A 16,774-nucleotide genomic window follows, 5' to 3' on the forward strand; every position below is an offset into this window, starting at 1 on the left:
AAAACATTCGTCATGAGTAGTCCTTCCTATTGTGAAAATTTTGTCTCACTTCGACAAGCGGTTGCAAAGCAAAACACGAAAGTTCTTTGCAGACAGACCCAAATGCAATACCCTCTCCTCCGGCGAGGGTAATGACGTCATGTGTACACCCACCTGTTGAGCACCTGTTTCAATGTTCAATGACTGTTGAATATTGTGCTCGTGTTCATCGTATTTAACCTTTTTATGATCCAACCCGGCGACAGACACAAAGTTCTCAGTGAGACGTCCGTCTCTAATTGCTGCTGGAAGTATCTACGCGGCAATTATGGGATTGAGACCTCCGATTGAGTCTTGGCCTGGATTCATAACCTCCCTGTACAAGATCTCCGAAACCATCAACAGGAGCCCCGTGAGACACGACACGTGCAATACAATCCGCTCACATTCGGCCTGAATCTTCGTTTCCATATTCAGCTTCATTATGTCATTATCCTCGATGATGAGGATGATGATGATGACCTAATCTCTGTGCCCGTCCCGACTCCCTCTCCCAGGATTGTGTCGTGGCGTGCCAAGAAGAGTTGGAGGACTTTCTCCATCGAAGTCTCAATCCATCCAACCTTCCACAGAAAGACAATGGCTTCCACGACAACATAACAGACGTTACATAATATAACCCCAACAGACGTTTTGGAAGCTGTTCTGGAAGGCAGAGTTCACTCTGTTCCATTGTATTTTACATGTTGAACCTTTTATTGTGTTTATGTGCAGTGTATCGTTCAATGGACTGTGTTTTAAATAAGCCATCTTTTTACTGCCTTTGTTTAGTATTGTTGCGGTTGTCGGGGTTGATGGAGGAATTTAAAAGGAAAGTTAGGATTGAATAGAGTTGTTTTTGTCCGTGAACGTGTAGGAGACATCTCGATGTAATTAAGTGGGGAAACTGTGAGCTGAAGTGTTACGTGTCACCACACAGGGGAGTGGTGCGGGGTTAATAGGCTAGGGATTAACAATAAGTTCCCTCAGTATGTGATTGCCCCGCTGTAACCTATTCGGACGTTTTTGCATTTACAAGCGAGCCAAACGTGCCGAGCAGGCAGAAGCCCCGCCTCCAAGGGTGACGGAGGGCGAAGTCACGCCCCCGAGGCTGATGATTGATCGGTGTGACGTCAGAAACTAGCCAAACGTGCTGAGCAGGCGGAGGCCTTCCCCGATCTCATGCGAGCAAGTCCGCCCCGGAGGAGGAAACATGATGTTATTGCAATAAAATCATTAAGAACATTTTTTTCGAAAATTATTTTCCCTTGTGGTGGGGGTGGGGCGTCCAAAAGACCCCAGGATGCCCAGATGTTACCGCAGGATGAAGGTTCCTTCTTTAGATTTAACGTCTTAACTTTGTTCTGACTTGGCCGGGTTCAAACCACCATCTCGCAGCCCTCAGCCAATGAGGCTACCCTGCTGCCGCTACCTTGCAGCCTTGTGCTGCATACGAACGAAGAAGACCACACATCTTTCAATGCCCTCTCTCTCTCTCTCTCAGCGAGTTTATTCGTGCCATTTCAACTTTGTCAACATCAGAGTAAAGCTTTGTCAACATCTTTCGCACTTTAACACACGTACACACTTCCGGGTTCTCTTCGAGCACACTTGCCCAGAATGGTGTGCGTGCGTCGCTGTTCAATTCGAGAGGTTTGAATTGTGCGCACTCTACTTCTAGTATGTAACTCTATGGTGAGACCTCTTTAAATAAATAAACAAACGAACAAGTTAATTAATTAATTAAAGAAAATCTCAACAAGAAAGAGCATTTGAAAGGTAGAGAGCTCTGAAAATGTCTAAATGGGTGAAAATTGTCATAAAACGTCGAAGAGATCTAAAGAGTGTAATTTAAGGTCGAAAGAAATGGAATTGTCACAAAAGGGTCTAATGGTCAAAGGGGTTTATAGGGTATTACATGTCTGAAAGGTGTGAAGGTATATAGGGTCAAATGGAGTCTTGGTGTCTTCGGGGTTTGAAAAGGTCAAAGAGGAGCTAAAGGTTCTCAGGGGTGTAACGAGTTCTATGGAGACTTTGGGGTCTAAATGGTCCTAACATATCTTCGGGGTCAAAAGGGTCTTTGGAGTCCCAGGGTTATTTTGGGCCCTCTGAGTCTTCTTGGTCTTCGGGGTCTAAATGAGTCTTGGGGTTGTAAGGGTTAACAGGGTTTTGGGGGTCTTAAAGGGTCTTGGGGTTCTGAATGGTAACCCTCTCAAGAACTCGTTCTGTTCGAACAAACAAACAAAGGGACCCGAATTCAATACCCTCTCATCTGAATATGGTAATAAACACGTTCACTTCTATGGAACTCAAACACAGGAGGTGACCAATGGAGGTCAGGATTCCATCATTGGTCCCAAAGAGGTGAAGTTACGGGTCCAACTTCTCCAACAGATTCTTCTCTCCACTCTTCCCGAATGCACGCTTCTGACCTATGGGGAGTGGCAAAGGGAATGAACAAAGGACAGAATCAATCTGTGTCTCGCATCCATGGCAATGTAATGAGCTGTGGTTGTTCGATGGTGGATTGTGAAGAAAGAATGGATCGTGACACGTCTTTCAACCTTTCATCTTCCACCTTATCTTTGCTCTTCAATGGTGATCGGCCACGATGACTACAGCTACGACCACCAATAGTACTCCCTTACAACTACCATCTCTCCGACTTATTAACATAACTACCAACATCACCAATACCAACATTACTCCGACCATTACGACTCCTAACATGACTACTGGAGTGCTGTCAGGTGTGTAGTGGTACTGGAATGCATCGGAGCGGTGCTCCGCACCTCACTCCCATCCGAGGTGAAGCTTAGCTCCACAACGGTTATAAAAAAGAACAAAACACCAACAATCACGATCGGTTGAGCTTGAGTTGTTGCGCTTTGTGTGCTTTCACGGCCAAACAATCGGGGTCAAAGGTTGTCCCGAAGCTTGGACATGTCAATGCATTGGGACACTTTGGATGTCTCCCAGGTAGTTGAAATCTGAGTAGTTCAGTGATGCGGCTGTTTTTGTGAAGAATGGCGATCACATGGTATGAGCCAAGGTCGGCCTGGAATACATCAATGACGAGGACTCGTGTCGGCAGAGCAGGTAAGCACATGACGTCATATCCAGTACGTCAACATCATCCCAACATGCTCTGCCATCTCATTCAGCACTGTCGGATGTTTATCCGGCCCCAAAGCTTCAACTTCTTCCAATTCCAAGAAAGACACAAACTAATGTGAAAGACAACGAAAGAACGAGTTCAAGAGCAGAAGAGGCGTCCAGTTTATCGTCCCACCGAGGAACGACACACACATTGATGAATCACTCTGCCTGTAAACCACCGCCATGACAGTTTAGACCTGGGTCGGGATTCGAACCCAAGCTAGACAGCTGAGAGGTGAGTATGCATACTCTGTCACCTGTCACCACATTGTCCTCAATAAAAAATGTAACTTTTCTTTATTTGTTAAACTAGTACAGGCCCGTAGGGGCGTGCCAGTATGTGCAGCTTCGTGCTTGCAGTGTCAGGTCCCCAGCATCAATTGTGACGTCATATCAAACGAAGAAGAAGAATTGTGACGCCTCCTCTCTCCCCCCTCCTCTGTCCTCCCACCTCTATCGCCCCACCTCTATCGCCCCACCTCTCTCGCCCCCTCTCTCCCTCCCCTCTCTTGCCCCCCCTCTTCCCCCTCTCTCCCCTTCCTCTGTCCCTCCCCTCTCTTGGCCCCCCTCTCACCGCCTCTCTCTCCCCCTCCTCTCTCCCTCCCTTCTCTTGCCACCTCTCACCCCCTCTCTCGCCCTTCTCTCTCCCCCTCCTCTCTCCCTCCCCTCCCTTGCCACCCCCTCTCTCCCCTCTCCTCTGTCCCCCCTCCTCTCTCTCGCCCCCTCTCTCCCCCTCCTCTCTCCCTCCCCTCTCTTGCCCCTCACCCCCTCTCTCGCCCCTCCTCTCTCCCCCTCCTCTCTAGTCCCTCTCTGTAAATGTATTCACAAATGTCGACCAAGCACAACGATTAATTCCAACCTTGGGAAAAACAGCTTTCAAACCCTTGGAAAACAGCTGTTTCCCTCGGGAAAATTCAAACCTTGGGATTAATTAATAATTTGAACAATAATCAAACCTTGGGAGTTTGGCACATACCCAGAGAAAGGCACATACCCAGTATTGGTGTAGCCAGAGGTCCAAAAGTGATGAGGCTAAAAGAGGTCGGGGGGGGGGTGGGAGTATTGTCCTATTTAGGTATTGTGATAGGAGTGGAGATAAGAGTATTCAGAGCACTGCCGGGAAGCTTTGATCGTTTACTCCCCAGGGAGCTCAGATGGCCAGAGGGCTCAGGCCAGATCATATTTCAGGAAATGAGCGACGAGGCAACTGCCTCGTCTGCCTCAGCCTGGCTACGCCCTTACCCAGGTCCCCAGTGTCGATTGTAATGTCATACCAAACGAAGAAGAATTGTGACGTCAATCCTTCAAAAAAAATAATTAAATAAAAATTAATTGTGACGTCATTCGTGACGTCATAACACCGTGTCCTGTCATTGGTTCACAGATACATGGCCGTAACTTGGGAACCGCTCGTCCGATCGATATCAAACCTCGAAAAGGCACATCCGCGGGGCCCCGGCAATATTCCTGGCAAGTTTCAATCAGATCGGACCGGCGGTCGTGGAGAAACGGCGGTCGCAGACAAACAAACTGACAGACAGACACACAGAGATTGCTGGAATTATAGATAGACTTGTGTGGGCCCGTAGGGGCGTGCCCGCAGGTGTGTGTGCCAGGAGATGCAGCTTCATGCCTGCAGTATCAGGTCCCCAGCATCAATTGTGACGTCATATCAAACGAAGAAGAAGAATTGTGACGCCCCTCTCTCTCGCCCCCTCTCTCCCCCTCCTCTCTTTCCCCTCCTCTCTCTTGCCCCCCCTCTTGCCCTTCTCTCTCCCCCTCCTCTCTCCCTTTTCTTGCCCCCCCTCTCACCACCCTCTCTTTCCCTTCTCTCCCCCTCCTCTCTCCCTCCCCTCTCTTGCTCCCTCCTCTCACCCCTCTCTCGCCCTTCTCTCTCCCTTCTCTTTTCCCCCTCACCCCCTCTCTCCCCCTGCTATCGCCCCTCTTGCCCCCCTCTCACCCCCTCTCTCGCCCTTCTCTCTCCCCCCTCCTCCCTCCCCTCTCTTGCCACCCCCTCTCACCCCTCTCACCCCCCTCCTTGTGAATGTCCATTGTGAGATTAAGTGGGCGTGTCCATTGTGAGATTAAGTGGGCGTGTCCATTGTGAGATTAAGTGGGCGTGTCAATTGTGAGATAAAGTGGGAGTGTCCAACTGTCCATTGTGAGATTAAGTGGGCGTGTCCATTGTGAGATTAAGTGGGCGTGTCTATTGTGAGATTAAGTGGGAGTGTCCATTGTGAGATTAAATGGGCGTGTCCATTGTGAGATTAAGTGGGCGTGTCAATTGTGAGATTAAGTGGGCGTGTCCATTGTGAGATTAAATGGGCGTGTCCATTGTGAGATTAAGTGGGCGTGTCTATTGTGAGATTAAGTGGGCGTGTCCATTGTGAGATTAAGTGGACGTGTCCATTGTGAGATTAAGTGGGCGTGCCCATTGTGAGATTAAGTGGGCGTGTCCATTGTGTGATTAAGTGGGGCGTGTCCATTGTGAGATTAAGTGGGCGTGTCCATTGTGAGATTAAGTGGGCGTGTCCATTGGACATTAAGTGGGCGTGTCCATTGTGAGATTAAGTGGGCGTGTCCATTTACTTTTAAACTTTCGTTTATCATGGTTGTTGTTGGTTCAGATGCAGCCTGCAGCTGTTGGTTGCATCATCTTGTGGAAGCGTGACTACAATACTGATGCAGTGCCCCGGTTACCAGTAGCATGGAATTTAATTTTCCGACCTCGGAAGGATGTGACAGGCTGAGTCGACCCACCAGGTGTTATTTAACGGCTCGACAGGGGCTCAAACTCAAGACCCTAAGATCTTAACCCAGCCACCTTAACCGTTGAGGCAACGCGGCAGCCTTTTTATCATGGTAGTGAAATGTGTGCTCTTTCTTTAATGTATCACTCATTTTGGGGACTCAAATGGTTCGTGTCGTGCTCACTCTTGATGTGAAGGAAAAATCTGGCGATGACGTCACGGCCAACATTTTTGCAGGGCTCCGGTACCTCAAAATTTGGCACTACACCACTGCTACTATCGTAATTACTACTACCATCACTGGTACTAACAACTCTACTATGACTACTATCACGCCAACCATTTGTGCAAACATTACTCTACCATCACTAGTACTAACATCACTACGACAAGCATCACGACTACCACTTGTGCTAACATTACTCCTCCCCTCTCTACTACTCCCATCATGAGTACTAACATCACAGCTACAAACATCACGCCTACCACTTGTGCTCACATTACTTCTACCATCACAACTACTACCATCACTACTACTACCATCACTAGTACTAACATCACAGCCAGTAACATCACGCCTACCACTTGTGCTGACATTACTACTATCATCATGACTACTACCATCACGACGCCCATCATTACTACTTCCATCGCTACTACCATCATTACTACGACCATCACGACTCCCATCATTACTGCCATCATTACTACTACCATCACTACTGCCATTATTACTACTCCTTCCATTACTACTACCACATGTACGAACACAACGTGTTCGAGAGTTCAACCTTCCACGTGTGGTCGTCGACAATCAGGTTTTACCTCAAAGTCCGTCAGGATCCATGTGGAAGGTGAGATATGTGATGATCCCAGCAATGATGGGCAGGATCCCAAACACCACCACAGCACAGAACCTTGGGCTCATAAAGAAACACGGACATGTTCGTTTGGAGCTTCGAACCAAATCTTCCTTCACACGAAATCTTCCTTCGAACCTTCGGACAAAATCATCCTGAGACACACACACACATACACACACACACACACACACACACACACACAGAGACAGACACACACACACACACAGACACACACACACATACGCACACACAAACACACACACATACACACACACACACACAAACACAAACACACACATAAACACACACACACACCGCACACACACACACACACACACACACACACACACATACACACACATACACACGCACACACACCGCACACACATAAACACACATACACACACACACATAAACACACATACACACACACACACATACACACACACATACACACACACATACACAAACACACACATATAAACACACACACACACACAAACACACACACACAAACACACACACACATATACACACACACACACATACACACGCACACACACCACCACACACATAAACACATACACACACATAAACACACACACATACATACACACACACACACACATACAAATATACACACACACACACATAAACACACACAAACACACACACACACAAATACACACACATACACACACAAACACACACATATAAACACACACACACATACACACACACACACACACACATACACACGCACACACACCGCACACACATAAACACACATACACACACATAGACACACATACACACACACACACACACACCGCACACACATAAACACACATACACATAAACACACATACACACACACAAACACACATACACATAAACACACATACACACACAAACACACACATATAAGCATACACACACAAACACACACACATACACACACACACACACACACACACACACACACACCGCGCACACATAAACACACATTCACACACACATAAACACACATACACAAACATACATACACACACATACAAACATACACACACACATAAACACACATACACAAACATACATACACACACATACAAACATACACACACACACATAAACACACACATACAAACATACACACACATAAACACACATACACAAACATACATACACACACATACAAACATACACACACAAACACACCCTTCAGTTGAGGTAAACTCCCGCCATATCCACATGACACGATCCACATGTACCGGGCTCTGACCGGGTCAAACCCTCATCGCTCCGTGCCGGTTCCCCATCCCCGACCTGTATCCCCACCATGAGAGGACGGCGCCGATCGAACCGTCCGTCGAATCCCCACCAACCGCCCGCCCTCTCTCTCCCCACTCGTACACAACGACTACACGAACCCAGACTACCGATGTGGGGCCCGGTCCCGCGGCCCCGACTCGACGACTCACCCAGCCGCCTCGTCCTCGAATCCAGGGTCCGTGGCGCATCACCATGACCCGGCTCAGCTCGAAGGAGAACATGTCGACCCGTTGGTCCACCGTCGTGAACCGGGCTCGTATCGCTCTGTGCCGTTTCTCCACTTCCTGAGCCGTCGAGGTTAACAGGGCGATGAGGATGACGAGGTGTCCCCAGGTCACCTCATCATCGGAGAACACCTCTCTAGCCGTGTGAGTCGCCATTGTTAACACGAAGTTGGCGTTCTTCGAAATGTCGCAGATCGGGTCCAGATCCAGCCACTCAGCCACTTCCCCGAAGGTCTCGCGGTGTTTACACAACACCTTATCACCGAGACCGATGAGAATTTCCGCCGCTCGGTTGAGGGACTGCGGCATGTCCGGTGCCAGACGATGAGTCACGTAGGCCTTGATCACCGATATGGTCTCTCGCATCAGCGGATCGTCCTCCATGGTCAAATATTCAGGAGACCTTCGAGCGGGAACACTAGCTGGAGCAGCCTCGATCGGTGAGGTCAACAAACCGTCGGTCGGGATTCTTCTTCCTCTTCACTTCTATCTTTTCAACTGTTGTTGTTGTTGTTGTTTTATGACTGATATTTCCTTCCACACAGTTAGATTACTATTTTCATCATAAATTAAAACCACACGAAACGGTTTGTATAAATCGATGAAATATTTATTCTATAATCAGCTCTTCAGGTTTTACAACAAAAAAAACTTTGGTGGGCGGAGCTAATACTCGCGAGCATTCTTCTTCCTCCTAATCTTCTTCTTCTTCTGGAGTAGTTTGTGACCCGTGTTCCCTCCCAAGCAGATTTATCGACAGAAATTAATATGGAATAGGCAAAGCCGAGAAGCGAACGTAGTATTCTTCTTACATTCGCTTCTGACTTTACCTATAACTTGTTCACAACTGTATACGCAACTTCCGGTTACTTCGGCCTGGATTCGGGATCAGCGATCAAATAACGTAAATCACGATTAAAAATTATTTTTTGATGATGCGGGAGATATCTTTATTAAAATCAGTGGAGGAAATATACACCATGTCTGATATTTGGGTCTTTCTTGTCTCCGACGATGCCTTTATCTCCCGGCATGCATCATTCCCCATGACAAAAACCGGAAACAAAAAAAAACCAGAAGCAAAAAAAAAAAAACGGAAGCAAAAGGTTCATAGGCAACGACACGGATTCAAAATTGCCATGGTATTGTGTTGTTGTTGTTTCCTATTATCTCATGTGCACGCGTTAAGTAATATTCACGATAGAAATAAAACCCAATCGTGTTTATACACCGCACAGCGTTTAAAAACAACCGGAAGCAAAAGGGTCATAGCCAACGACACGGATTCGAAATCGTCAGGGGTATTGTGTTGTTGTTGTTGTTTCCTATTCTCTCATGTGCACGCGTTAAGTCTGAAGCTCACGACGTTCGCTATTATGAAACATCGAAATTGGTGAAAGTACGCAACACAAGCCCTCACCAGTTATGTATAATAATTGTAATATGGAATAGGCAAACCCGAGAAGCGAACGCAGTATTCTTCTTACATTCGCTTCTGACTTTACCTCTAACTTGTTCAAAACTGAATACGCAATTTCTGGTTACTTCGGCCTGGATTCGGGATCAGCAATCAAATAACATAAATCACGATTAAAAATTATTTTTGATGATGCGGGAGATATCTTTATTAAAATCAGTGGAGGAAATGTACACCATGTCTGATATTATTTGGGTCTTTCATGCCTCTTCGAAGATGCCTTTATCTCCCAGCATGCATCATTCCCCATGACAAAAAACGGAAACAAAAAAAAAAACCAGAAACAAAACAAAAACGGAAGCAAAAGGGTCACAGGCAACGACACGGATTCACAATTGGCAGGGAATTGTGCTGTTTTTGTTGTTTCCTATTCTCTCATGTGCACGCGTTAAGTAATATTCACAAGATAGAAATAAAACCCAATCGTGTTTCTACACCGCACAGCGTTTAAAAACAACTTGAAGCAAAAGGTCATAGCTAATGACACGGATTCCAAATAGCCAGGGGTATTGTGTTGTTGTTGTTGTTGTTTCCTATTCTCTCATGTGCACGCGTTAAGTATTGTTACGTCTGAGGGGGGGGGGGGTATGCATTCAAAGGGTAATTCGGATGTTTAATTAGGTATGCCATGCTGTTCGAGTTTACCAGGATCTCGATGTAATAAGTAGCAATTCAGTGGTGATAAGTTGTCTAGTAAATGTGCATTTCTTCAAGGGGGAAATGATAATTGTCACGTAATTAGATAGGGAGACGGGATAGGGTAAGTGTGTCTGCGTAAACCCTGTTAGTATTCCCTGGAGGCTTGCCGTGACGTCACATGACAGTGCTGCGGATGGCTCCGCCCCGTGATCACGATTGGCGGAAGGCGATGGCGGAGGGCCAATAAAACGGCTCGATTGGAAGTGACGAGGACTCGAGGATAAAAAGGTTCTGTTCGGGGAAAAGGGGTGGGAGGAAGAAGATCGATAAAGAAAAACCGTTTTGGTGGAGGCTGTTGTGCTGGGAGCGTGCTGTTTTGTTGCGCTGATTCGATCCTGGATTCATCGGGTCTCGTGGCCTTGCTGTGCCTCGTGCCTCACCTCGGTTGGCTCTGGGGTTCTGCTGGCTCGGAGTACGGGGTCGAACGGCGGGCGGACCTGCCTCCCTCTCCTGCTCGCAACTTGGCGCCAGAACTGGCTCCCTGGCGGCTGTGAGCGGACTTGCGCCGACACCAGGAGGTCGACAGCACCACGGTGTCTCCTGCCCCTGACGAGCGCAACGCCAGCTCGTCCGACGCCAATCCAGGGACTGTTACGTCTACACCACGGGCCAGCCTGACCACCAGGACCAGCTACGTTTTGTGTGTGTGTGTGTGTGTGTGTGTGTGTGTGTGTGTGTGTGTGTGTGTGTGTGTGTGTGTGTGTGTGTGTGTGTGTGTGTGTGTGTGTGTGTGTGTGTGTGTGTACCTGGCGCCTTAGAGGGTTTGAGATTTGTATATCCATTGGAATTGTTTGTGTTTTCCCCACGCCCGAACCCACACCACCATCCCGTCGAATCGCCCCGGATCCCTCCTCTTTCCGAGTCTTATTATTATTTCTGTTAGAGGAATAAACATAATTAACTCAGTGAAAAGCGACTCGTGCCACCTTCCTCGTCCCGTTTGCGGTAGAGCGATTAAAACCGCCATCTTTGGGTTATAAAAAATAAACCGCCTCCATCGTTTCGGCTCATTCTACGTTGGCGGGACTGTTCAAGTCCCGTGGACGTCACAGTATTAAGCTCACTTCGTTCGCTAATATGGAATAGGCAAAGCCGAGAAGCGAACGTAGAATTCTTCTTACATTCGCTTCTGACTTCACCTATAACGTGTTCACAACTGTATACTTGCCAACTATACCGTGGTACATGTAAGCGCCGCACGGCTGATGATTTCGACGCAATTTCCGGTAACTTTGGCCTGGATTCGGGATCAGCGATCACATAATGTAAATCACGATTAAAAATGATTTTTTGATGATGTGGGAGATATCTTTATTAAAATTAACTTTGGGGAAAAAAAAATAATTGAATAAATAAATAAACAATACTTCTGGTCAAGAATAAAAGAAAATATAAGTTCCGGAAAGAGTTTCAAAATCACTCACGATAATGTTAAATACAAAACAAGTGAAATCCTTCAATACAGCGCGTGTGGTGAATCAAATGAGTGCACTCATGTTAAAATATGCAATTTATGCTTTTTCAGTTGAAAAACAATTAAAAAGCCTACTTAATATTTGAAATGTAAAAATCTTGGTATTATTGTGATAAGCACCTTTATATATAACAGAAGGAATGAAATCGTTCGATACAGCGTGGCAGGGGGCCGCAAAAGAATGATTGTAAGTAAATTTCAACTACTAATGCATAACGAAACACTTGTTTACGGCTAATATTAAAGAGAATGATGGTATAAGAAGAACTTAGCTTTCTGCATTCGGCGCGAAATGCCATGATGGAAGGAAATGACGTCTTTCGTTCGTTCGTTCGTACATGAGGGGAGCGTTTCTTCGTTTTTTTCCGTCAAGCAATAAATTAAATGGTTTTCACATAGAAAACACATTAGTTTCACAAATTTCCAATGAAATACCCCGGTATTTCCGTCAATTGTCGCCATTTCCGTCGAGGTTACGCACTGCATCTACCGGACGGCCGTCATTAGCTGTCTTGAGGCACGTGGGGGGGGGGGGTGGGACGGGGGGACACCGGACCCACCGGAGACGTGGTAGATGACGCAGGGAACATTTCAAACTCGGTGCAATTGTATACAGCGCACACGCTGTAATAATTAAATAAATAAATAAACCCTTCCGGTCATGATCTCCCGGCATGCATCATTCCCCATGACAAAAAACGGAAACAAAAAAAACCAGAGGCAAAAAAAAAAAACGGAAGCAAAAGGGTCATAGCCAACGACACGGATTCACAATTGCCAGGGTATTGTGTTGTTGTTGTTGTTTCCTATTCTCTCATGTGCACGCGTTAAGTAATATTCACAAGATAGAAAAAAAACCCAATCGTGTTTATACACCGCACAGCGTTTAAAAACAACCGGAAGCAAAAAGTCATATCCAACGACACGGATTCCAAATAGCCAGGGGTATTGTGTTGTTGTTGTTTCCTATTCTCGCGTGCACGCATTAAGTATGAATCTCACTGCGTTCCCTAATACTTTACACAAATAAAATGTCTATAAAGCGGTGAAATATTTATTTGACAGAGAGAATTAAATAATTTAAATAAAATCAGTTCATATTCGGAGTAGCGAAAGGCGTATTAAAAAATAATCCGATCGTAAAACCTTTTCGGCCATTTTCTCCCTCGATGCCACAACATGCCACAACCCTCGTACGTGAACAAGGACAAATGTGTCCAAGAGCCGTGTACTAAAGGCAATAACAACAACAACTTCCGATATTTCATTACGTGCCTTGATGGAGCCAATAGCGAGACCTGTCATGGAGGCTCCTGTTCATGACGAGAAAATCGTGTATTTACGAAATTACAACACATTAAATGGAATAATCTTTAAATGGTAACGTGAATTTTTCGAAACTTAAAAAGCAAATGTCCGAATATATTTAAAAGTTGATGATAGACGCTCTCAAAAGGCACCCTCAATGCGAGGATGTGTACAGGTGTTTAGTATTTAAGGAGATCCAGATCCTGTATATAAAAGAGCAGAGTCCTCACGGTTTTGTCTTCACCAGAAGAAGAAGAAGAAGAAGAAGAAGAAGAAGAAGAAGAAGAAGAAGAAGAAGAAGAACAACGCGTAGCTTTCTTAGAGCCAACATTCGCTACACGAGACGCGGCTAAAAACAGACTGAAGTGGGAGAGTGCTTCGTGCTTCGTGCGAAGAAGAATCACTCGATCTGCGCATGCGCACCGATTGTCGCGCAGCATTGCAGAAGTCACGTGATCTCCGTGCTCCTTCGCGCGCCTTGCTTCATGTTGATCGCTGAGGAGAGTCGGTGGGTTTAAAGTTTGTGTTTAAAAACCAATAAAAGTGCTGAATACAAAGAGATGTGATGATGACAGTTAAGATATTGAACGGTAGGGAGAAAATAAGTGCAGAAGAGTCTTCTCAGAAGAACCGGCAATGATCGGGGGTGGGAATACAAGAAATCGGACCTACGTAATGCGAGGTGTGGGGGAAGTTCGTTGTGTGTGTGTGTGTGTGTGTGTGTGTGTGTGTGTGTGTGTGTGTGTGTGTGTGTGTGTGTGTGTGTGTGTGTGTGTGTGTGTGCGTGCGTGTGTGTGTGTGCGCGCGCGCGTCGTTGTGTGAGTGTGTGACGGCAGGATACGAGCACTGGAAGGGACTTTGATGAACCGAGAGGACGTTTGGCCCGTCAAGCCTGTGCTATATTTACTTCAGTGACCGACGGTGGACAGGTGCAGGTTATGTTCCCACTCCCGTCTCCGTCCTGTCCGTGTGAGCAGGATATCTCAAAAAGTTGTCCACGGATCCGGACGAAACTCGACGGACGGGTTGGGTGTCTGCCAAGGTGGAAGTGGTTCGATTTTTGTGAGGATCGGGATGCGAGAGATTTATTTAATTATGTGAAGCCATTCTTCACCATCGAGAGAGAGAGATAGACCGTCGGGTCCACAAAGGATACGGAGCTGGATGTTTCAAAAAAGTTGTTGATGAGTTGTCACAAAACTTAGTGGATTTGTTGGCAAAAGGCGATTCGAGTTTGGTCCCAGGTTTGAATCCCGATCCGACCCGTCAGGAGATACAAAACGTGAACTGTTCAGCCTGGCGGAGGGGTATGTTCTCTACCGACTACCGGTGTAGTGTTCGGATTGTGTTTTGACCTGGAGATACATTTTACCTTCAGTATCACAAGCTTTATGTCTGGGTCCACCAAAGGGTCACACTCCCTTCAACATTTCAGGAATTATAGATCCTCATTGGCAATCATTAAGGGTCTCTAAACATGTATACACTAAACCTTACTCGTGTAACTCGTGGTAGTGGTAGTGGTAGTTAAGGGACCGAAGCGATGGTAGAGTTGCGCTGCGTTTCTGGATAGGATTTGGGTTTCAGCTGCTACTCCTCTACCCTCAAACCCATCAAGGTGTCACCAAGTGAGCCTCATTCAAATAAAATTAAATAAATCAAAAAGAACCCAGATCAAAAAATTAAATAATTCTGGCTGCCAGACCATGTGTCCGATCAGGTTGAAATTTAAAACATGCATTCCCCATCACTACCAGATCATAATTGTGACGTTTCACGTTGATTGGTGAAGCAGTTCAAAAGAAATAATTTTTGAAAGATTTTTTGCGCAATCCAACATGGCTGCCAGACCATGTGACATCAATTATTTGTGAATACCCTGGTATCCCCAAGTCTTGGGGAACATGTGTGTGAAGATTCCATTCGATCTGTCTATCTGTTCTGGAGAAGATTTTTAGAGGTTTTTCTTTTTTTTAACAATACGGCTGCTGAATGACATGACCAATGACGTCAACAATTTTTTTTCTGCAGACCAATTTATCCCTTGCTCACTCTCATACACATCGGAGGGATGAAGCGTTCTACATATGCAATTATGACGTCATAACGAAGGCACCTATGACATCATAAAAAATTACACATATTCCCCATGAGTATTTTCCACGTGCTAAGTTTCAATTTTTTCCTTGGTGTGGTCTCAGTGATACAGAAGTCCAAAGTTTTTCCGTTTTACCAAAATGTCTGACACACGAAATGACTTATGACGTCATAATTACGATCAAAACATTCCACGTGAGTAGTCCTTCCTCTTGTGAAAATTTTGTCTCACTTCGACAAGCGGTTGCAAAGCAAAACACGAAAGTTCTTTGCGGACAAACAGACCCAAATGCAATAACCTCTTCTCCGGCGAGGGTAATGACGTCATGTGTACACCCACCTGTTGAGCACCTGTTTCAATGTACAATGACTGTTGAATACTGTGCTCGTGTTCATCGTATTTAACCTTTTTATGATCCAACCCGGCTACAGACATAAAGTTCTCAGTAAGACGTCCTTCTCTAATTGCTGCTGGAAGTATCTACGTGGAAATTATGGGATTGGGACCTCCGATTGAGTCTTGGCCTGGATTGACAACCTCCCTGTTCAAGATCTCCGAAACCATCAACAGGAGCCCCGTGAGACACGACACGTGCAATACAATCCGCTCACATTCGGCCTGAATCTTCGATTCCATATTCAGCTTCATTATTTAATTATCCTCGATGATGATGATGATGATGACCTCATCTCTGTGCCCGTCCCGACTCCCTCTCCCAGGATTGTGTCGTGGCATGCCAAGAAGAGTTGGAGGACTTTCTCCATCGAAGTCTCAATCCATCCAACCTTCCACAGAAAGACAATAGCTTCCACGACAACATAACAGACGTTACATAATATAACCCCAACAGACGTTTTGGAAGCTGTTCTGGAAGGCAGAGTTCACTCCGTTCCATTGTATTTTACATATTTAACCTTTTATTGTGCTTAAGTGCAGTGTATGGTTCAATGGACTGTGATTTAAATGCCATCTTTTTACGGCCTTTGTTTAGTATTGTTGCGGTTGTCGGGGTTGATGGAGGAATTTAATAGGAAAGTTAGGATTGAATAGTTGTTTTTGTCCGTGAACGTGTAGAAGACATCTCGAAGTAATTAAGTGGGGAAACTGTGAGCTGAAGTGTTACGTGTCACCACACAGGGTAGTGGTGCGGGGTTAATAAGCTAGGGATTAGCAATAAGTTCCCTCAGTATGTGATTGCCCCCCTGTAACCTATTCGGACGTTTTTGCATTTACAAGCGAGCCAAACGTGCCGAGCAGGCAGAAGCCCCGCCTCCAAGGGTGACGGAGGGCGAAGTCACGCCCCCGAGGCTGATGATTGATCGGTGTGACGTCAGAAACTAGCCAAACGTGCTGAGCAGGCGGAGGCCTTCCC

The 16,774-nt window shown here is 46.1% G+C and overlaps 2 protein-coding genes and 1 pseudogene across 6 annotated transcripts in view; 2 read left to right on the forward strand and 1 right to left on the reverse strand.

Annotated features, from left to right (window-relative positions):
* The window catches only part of LOC147007998 (uncharacterized), a 92,306-nt gene that overhangs the window by 16,162 nt on the left and 59,370 nt on the right, over positions 1 to 16,774 (forward strand). The window lies entirely within an intron of this gene.
* Positions 1,511 to 8,938, reverse strand: LOC147007999 (uncharacterized). 2 transcript variants are annotated; one of them, XR_015053699.1, is made up of 3 exons: positions 8,272 to 8,900; positions 6,753 to 6,942; positions 1,511 to 2,450 (listed from the first exon to the last, which is right to left on the reverse strand). XR_015053699.1 is itself a non-coding variant. In XM_085865907.1 (2 exons), the coding sequence occupies exons 1-2, from the start codon at positions 8,728 to 8,730 to the stop codon at positions 2,355 to 2,357; spliced, it is 555 nt and encodes a 184-aa protein (XP_085722033.1). In that variant the 5' UTR covers positions 8,731 to 8,938; the 3' UTR covers positions 1,511 to 2,354. The 2 variants fall into 2 exon arrangements, 1 of the variants encoding a protein (XP_085722033.1); XM_085865907.1 differs by lacking the exon at positions 6,753 to 6,942 and having other exon boundaries at positions 8,272 to 8,938.
* LOC147008000 (uncharacterized) lies at positions 7,009 to 8,273 on the forward strand (annotated as a pseudogene).

The sequence above is a fragment of the Eptatretus burgeri genome, chromosome 22, assembly GCF_056783735.1.
Source record: "Eptatretus burgeri isolate ZD-2024b chromosome 22, Ebu_testis_v1, whole genome shotgun sequence".
Classification (NCBI taxonomy): domain Eukaryota; kingdom Metazoa; phylum Chordata; class Myxini; order Myxiniformes; family Myxinidae; genus Eptatretus; species Eptatretus burgeri.